This window comes from Hylobates moloch, unplaced genomic scaffold, assembly GCF_009828535.3.
Source record: "Hylobates moloch isolate HMO894 unplaced genomic scaffold, HMol_V3 SCAFFOLD_5, whole genome shotgun sequence".
Lineage (NCBI taxonomy): Eukaryota > Metazoa > Chordata > Mammalia > Primates > Hylobatidae > Hylobates > Hylobates moloch.
The window spans coordinates 102,358,531-102,366,200 of NW_026652280.1; the positions used below are offsets into that span (position 1 = coordinate 102,358,531).

Sequence of the window (7,670 nt, forward strand, 5' to 3'; positions counted from 1 at the left end):
TAACTTGTTTTTCATCCTAGTTCATCTACTCCCATGTCATACCAGCCTAGACCAGTCATTATTATTAACAACTACAACCCTTCTGTAAAATGAGTTTCAAGTAGTCCATTTCCCAAACCTGACTTCCTGTGTTTCCAACCAACTTACTCGCTCTGGTATCCCACTCTGAAAAGTTTTTCGATATGCTGGAAACTACAATTCATTGATACCACAATGTTTTATCTGGCCAATATCTCCTTCATGTCTTCATTTCTTTTCTTACCCAGTATAAGCTCCACAAACTATCATTAAAATCATGTGCTTGCATAATCCATGTCTCTCTTGCCCCTCTGTCTCTCTCCCCGCATTTCCAACATTTCCATCACTCTTCTCCCTTTCAGTGATGAGCATACTTATTATGTTACTGAGAAAACAGAAGCAATTATAAAAGAACATCCATATAGTTTTGTCTACTCACCTACCTTTCTACTGTGGTCCCTCTTGCTACCAAGTGTAACCTCTCCATGCTCCTATCTGGGGACAACCCTCCATTGGTGACCTGGATTCCATCCCTCTCATCTACCCAAGAGTATCATACCAGCAATTCTCCCCTCTTCATCCTTCATAATTGTTTTTCCTCTCTATACTGGATTGTTTCATCAGCACATAAAACGTTATATTTTCCATCTAAAAAATACTTATAATGCTCACCTTAAAAAAAATTGGTCTCTGTCTCTCTCTCATTTTCTCTCTCCCTAGATCTCACAACCACTTTAAGTCAACACTCAATTATCTATTTTTTAAAGCATTATATTCCTCAAAAGTTTTTTTTTTTAATTATTGGTACTCCTTGTCTCCAATCCTGCTTTAAACCTCGTCAGTCAAGCTTTTGTCCCACCAGTCTGCCTAAAATGCTCTTGTCAAGGTCACTGTTGATCTGCTTTTTGCCAGATATAATGGATGTGATTGACACCACCAGCAGCACGTGACTGGCATAATCACTACCTCTTTCTTGCAGTACTTTCTTCACCTGACTGCTCGGCCCCTATTCCCTCGTAGATAGATGGCCTCCTTCCTCACTGATCACTAACCCCCCGCCCCAACTTTCTTTGATAGTTACTTCTCATATCTTTGATTTCCAAATATTGGAGTGTCCCAGGGTGGAGTCATTGTATATCCTCTCTTCTCTGTCTGTATTTCCTCTCTAGGTAATATCATCCTGTCTCAAACATATGCTGATAATTCTCAAACTTCTCTCTCCAGGCTTAAGTATCCAAGTTTGTCTCTTAAAGTTCCTACTTGGATAGGAAATAGGTATCTCACATATAAAACAAAACTTCCCTCCTGCCTCAAAAAACACTCATTACTCCTAAAGTCTTCATCTCTTAAAATGCAACTGTATCCTTCCCATTGCCCAGATGAAAGCAATCCTTGAGTCCTCTTTTTCTTATAGACCCATACATCCTGTTGCTTCAGTCTTCAAAATATATCTAGAATCTGAAAATTTCTTCCACCACAAATTCCCTGGTCCCAGCCACCATTAGCTCTTGCCTTGATTATTGTAGTGGCCTCCTATGTGGCTATCCTGGTCTGCACTTAACTTCTAGTCTTTCCTCAACAAAGCAGAAGGGGAGGTAGCCAAAGGTGGGTTAACAGATGCAAAGCAGACCTCGATAAGAGGAGTAAATTCCAGTGTCTTAGCACTATAGGGTGACTATAATTCATAATTCCCTGTATATTTTAAATAGCTAGAAGAGGATTTTGAATGTTTCCAACACAAGGAAATGATAAATGTTTGAGGTGATGGATGTGCTAATTACCCTGATTTGATCATTACACATTGTATACATGTATTAAATTATTACACTGTACCTCATACATAGGTAAAATTATTATGTGTCAATTAAAAATAATAAAAGTGAAAAACCCATAGCTTAGGTAGTGGCATACCCCTGCTCCAAACCCTCCAATGCATACCCATGTCATCCATAGTAAAAGCCCAAATCCCATAAGGTCCTCATAGATTGAATCCAACTTATCCTTGTAATCCAGGCAGCCACTCCCTCCTTCCAGGCTCACTCACCTCTTCGCTGTGCCTCCGAAGCATCTTGCACAGTCCTGAGTTTTGTGCTCCTGGTGCTCTCTGCCTAATAGTGCTCTTTCTCCAGATATCCATGTGATTTGCTTCTTCACTTCCTACAAAAGAATGCTTTATCACACAAGCCTTCCCTAACCACCCTGTATAAACTAGCAGGCCTGCATCCACACTGTCCATTCCCCCAGCCTTCCTTTATTTCTTTCCCATACTATTTAGTACCATGTAATATGTTATATATTTAGCCATTGTGTAGTTATTGTCTGCTGCCTCCATGAAACTAAACTCCGTGACAGTAGGAACTGTTTTGGTTTATAGCCATATCCTCAGCTCTCAGATCAATGCCTAGCACATAAAAAGCGCTTGATAAACAATTATTTAATGAATTAATAGTGATTAAGTGTTTCAGAAAGCTGAATTTATTTTGTGTTGAGTCAGTTTTCATTTGATTGTTTACACTTTATCTGCTGCTTGAAATATATTGACCTTGCAATATTGCACATGACAAGCTTTTTCAGTTTATCAAACAAATCAGCAAACATTTCCAGCTGTTGTAACTATGATATGTTTATGAGATATTTATCAACATAATGATGTTTATCAACAAAAAATGGTTATTTCTTATCTCATTTGAAATATCTTTGCCAGGACATTGTCCCTTATTGCCGGTGACCAGGACTTATCCCATGTCTTCTCATTTCATACATATAACACTGAAAAGCTGGAAATTTAAAGCCAATTTTTATGAATGGCTTTGTCAGACATCATTTTGCAATATATCTGCAGCTTCTTAAATTCATTTGTTCTTCATGCAACACACAATTACTTAAGCACATGTTAGCAATAATGTCTATATAAAACATAGTTTCTACAATTTTTCTTGTCATTGCTTTTGAAATGTCAGTATAAACATCCCATTGTGCTGATTTATTCAATAATATGCTAAAAAGCTGATCTCAATATTTAAAGTTTTCTTCAGTTGCTCATGTGTCAGTCATCTTTCCATTGACTTGCTTGAACATATTGTACGAAAATAAGCAAAATGGAAATATTCTCAGTAAGCATATTCCTGTTCAGTTTTATTATAAATATTTCATGATCTCAACCTTAGAATAATTCATGAAGTGAGGTTTTTGTCATGCTGCAGTCTTTCTGAAGTTCTTTATTAGCAAATACTCCTAACTGTACTTCTAAATGAGCTGGTCATCTAACATCCTTCTTACAGTATCAATACCATGTCATTTTTAACAGGCTTTTTTTCTAGTAGTAGTGTCATGTGTTAGTTAAGGACAGGGATACATTTTGAGAAATGTGTCTTTAGGTGATTTCGTCATTGTGTGAACATCATAGAGCATAGTTCTACAAACCTAGATGGTGTATGGTCTGGCTTATTGTTCATAGGCTATAAACCTGTACAGCATGTTACTATACTGAATACTTTAGGCAGTAGTAACACAATGGTAAGTATTTTTGTATCTAAACATAGAAAAGGTACAGTAAAATATATCTACAGTATATATAGTATATATATACTATATATAAATTATATATACAGTGAATATATATAGTATATATAAAAATTGTATATATACAGTATATATATAGTTTGTATATACACCAATGTATTTACAGGAAAATATCGTATCAAAGATACAAATGGTACACTTGTATAGGGCACTTACCATGAATGGAGCTTGCAAGACTGGAGGTTGCTCTACATGAGTTAGTGAGTGAGTGGAGGGTGAATGTGACAGCCGAGGACATTATACTACTGTAGACTTTAAAGACACTATACAGTTAGGGGACACTAAATTTATAAAAATTCTATTTCTTCAATGATAAATTAATCTTTGTTTACTATAACTTTTTAACTTTATAAACTTTTTATTTTTTTTAACTTTTTGACTCTTTCGTAATAGGAGTTTAAAACACACATTGTACAACTGTACACAAATACTGTCTTTCTTATATCCTTATTCTGTAAATTTTTCTTCCTAGTTAAAAATTAAACTTTTTTATTAACAACAAGACCCAAGCACACACATTAGCCTAGTCCTACACAGGTCAGGATCATCAGTATCACTGTATTTCACTTCCACATCTTGTCCCACTGGAAGGTCTTCAGGGACAATAACATGCATGGAACTGTCATCTATGACTACAGTGCCTTCCTTCTTCTGGATATCTCCTGAAGGACCTGCCTAAGGCTGTCTTAGAGTTAACTTTTTTATGTAAGTAGATGAGTATACTCTAAAATAATGATAAAAATCCAGTGACTACATAAAAACAAACAACATAGTCATTTATTATCATTATCAAGAATTATGTACTTATCTTTATGCAACTGACAGCCAGGTAGGTTTTTTTGCACCAGCATCACCACAAACACATGAGTAATGCCTTGCACTATGATATTACCATGTCACTAGGGGATAGCTGTTAAAATAATTTATCATGAGACATTGGTGCACTTGGACTTATCTGGTATTGTATTTAATGCAATGAGCTGTAATACAATTTTGTGTGAATAAAATTTTACATAACTAGATGTATAAACGGTGGGGTGGATTCTGTACACAGTCACACTGTTTGTAATATTGGGATTTTTGAGAGGGTTAATTAATCATATGTCTTTCCTTCCCAAACTCTTAAACAATTGAGAAAGAGAATGGTTTAAGACAGAGAGTTTATAAATCAGAGCTTTGGCAAATGTAACTTGTACCACTGCCAAAATGAACTTCATAATATTTATTTCAAAGTCTAAACCTTGGAGCCTGCATTGGGATAGAACTTGGTCCACAGAGAGATAGCCTTCCAGCAACCAGAGTGAGCACAGTAGAAAAGCAGAGACAAAAAAAGGCAGAACTCTTGCCATTTCACCTCTCAGACAACTCACTTGCTCTCCATTGGAAAGGAATGAATGTGAAATGGAAGATATTATTTTAAAGATGAGGCTATAATATGGATAAAAATAACATTTCCCCTTAAATCAATAACTGTGATTAAAAAATAAAAAATACACACAAAGATGTTACATGATTTTTACTCTGCAGTCTACTATTTAGATCAGCTAACAGTAAACTAGTTAGACTAACAGCCCAGATGAACATGGAGAGCTGGGTGATCTCCCAGGTGTTATCATTATCACCTGTTATTTAACATTTTTGAACAGGCATTCTGAATATTCTCCAACGTGTCAACACACATAAACACACACATATACATACAAATAGAAATCTCAAGAACCCCTGAAGAACCTCTCTGGAACCCTACTGTTCCTTTTGTCAGAGGCTGGAAAACACTGATCTGGAAGTCCTTCTCTTGGACTGAGCATAGGGATGTCAAGGACGGTGATGAAATCTACCTTCATTCTTACCCTCAGAACTCTCAGTGCCCTGGGTGCCCTGGGCCAGCCATGACCTTTAGTAATTGATTTTGGGCCAAGGGACAGCCTGGAACAGTCTCTCTTCTGCTAGGACATACTTAGTGGGTGGCATTCAAGTGTGTGACACTCCTCTGCCTGAAACCAGATGTTTTGACAGCATAGCCACGGTTTAGTTATTCTAAGCTGTGGATATGTGCAGTTTCTAGGGTACTGGCCATAACCCTATTTCTTTGTCTCCCACTGACCTGATAGGCACCATGTGTCTCAAGATTGTGGCTAAGAGCCATAGCCCTGGAGGTTGTACAGAAGTATTGCTGTGGCTTGTGACCCATGCCCGCTGTTGGGTCAGGAAGGACATTGCTTTAAGAGCAGGCCCTACACCTATGCCATTTGGCTTGTTGAATAGACGAGGGAAAATCTGAAAAGGGTAGATAGCAACACCAAGGCCAGAAGTCTCCTGGGTATTGTGCTGATTGGACCACGTACAAATTCCTCCCTCATCCTGGCTTCTGTGTGAAGACATGGAGCGAGGGACTCAGTTGAGTGAATATGCTCAAGCAGAGTATTTCTCATGGCTTCTGAAACTGAGATCTGAGAAGTACAAGCACTGCTGTACCATCTCCTTTCTGAGCATAAGATTCTCCCAAATAAGGAGGGTCTGGGCAGCAAAATGTCCTCAATAAACAGAAAGAAAACTCTGTGCTGGTGGCACCTGCTGCAGCAGCCATGGAACAGGGTCACTCACTTACATTTTGGAAACTCCCTCTACTCTGCCCTTCTAAATATCTGCTTTTCACAGCCTTATCAAATAGCTCAGACTCCAGGTCTACCTTGGTAGGAATTTCCACCTGCCTGGCACCTTGTGGGAGTCTGCTTAAATAATTCAGATTAATGTGAGCTTTTCAGAGCTGAGGATGGAGTATCGACAAACATATAGGGCACCAGGAAAGATAAGCTTTATTTTAGCACACTGATCAGGCTTCAAAAAGCAGATTTTTCTGTTGCATGCAGGTCTCCTTGATCTAGGAACACAGCCAAGGCCAAGAGGCCTGAGGTTCTCAGCAAAATGGGGAGCCCATCACCTATGGAGCTAGGCAGCTGAGTTCAGGAGGAGAAGGAAGGAGGAGGGTAAGAGTGAGGGAAGACATCAACTCAGGGCGGGTCCTTGGCTGTGGTTCTTTGGTTCCTCAAAGGTCACAGGTCAGCTGCAGTCTCCAGAGCTATGGCAAGTGGAACATCTAGAAGACTCGTGCTCGCAGCAGTCAGAATGCTGGGGCTGACGCAGGTAGAATCGTGGAAACCGGAGTGAAACTAGAGAGCAGTGGCCTCCAAAGCCAGAAATACAGCAACTGGGAACACAGCAGGAGGGAGCTGGAGTGGGGCATGGAGCTGGACATGAAGCAGGAGCCTGAGGGGCCCACTCGGATGGATATTTGGGGAGGCACTTGGCAGGGAGCTGCCACTTCTGCTGGTCTTTCTGATAGGACATCTTGGAGAAAGTCCAGTTATTCTAAAAAACAATGCAAACATTTCAAAAGTCTAATTAATGTAAACCTTGTTTGTATCAACATTTTTCTACAGAGCCTGAAATTCTACAGTTGAATATGTGGCTCCAGAAGCCACATCGTAATAGCAGAGCAGCCCTGCTTTCCTGACATAGGAGAAATTCAGCAGTGAGTAAGTTAGAGTCTGGTCACTCCTTCTCTTGTGCCTGGCCTGATTCTCTCAAGACTCCTGACTTCAAAGGCAGTCGCTTAGGGCACTATGTAGTCCCCCAAATCTGCATTTAGTTATTATCCTATCTTCTAATTTATGCATTCTGAAAACCATATTTTTAACCTGAGTCTATGGTTATGTCACCTCTCATCATCATCTCCCTTTTTTTCTTTCTTGCATCATGAGCTGTGCCTTTAGCCGTACTCTTCAGCCCCGCGTGGCTGTCTCTTGTCCTACAAACTAGTTCCTCTTACCACTCCCAAGTCTGCACTGCCCCAGTCTCTGGTTAACTTCACTCCTTCTGGGTTTGCTGCTTCTGAACCACCTCAATGATTGCCATGAGCCTGGTCTTCCTGGAATTATCAATTTCCATTCTCTCCAACTTCGAATGGCTTTTCCCAAAGGAGGTGTAGCAGCCCTAGTCATCCCCAAACTGCCGTCAGATCAGTAAAAACACTCACCTTGTCCTCTTAACCTTGGGCAAGCAATGGGACT

At 39.4% G+C, this 7,670-nt stretch overlaps 1 protein-coding gene across 1 annotated transcript; it reads right to left on the minus strand.

Moving 5' to 3' along the window:
* Positions 1-6,393: 6,393 nt before the first annotated feature.
* Positions 6,394-7,670, minus strand: LCE7A (late cornified envelope 7A). Its single transcript, XM_058439748.1, has 2 exons — positions 7,637-7,670; positions 6,394-6,969 (listed from the first exon to the last, which is right to left on the minus strand). Exon 2 carries the CDS (start codon positions 6,946-6,948, stop codon positions 6,661-6,663), a length of 288 nt encoding a protein of 95 aa, XP_058295731.1. The 5' UTR covers positions 6,949-6,969; positions 7,637-7,670; the 3' UTR covers positions 6,394-6,660.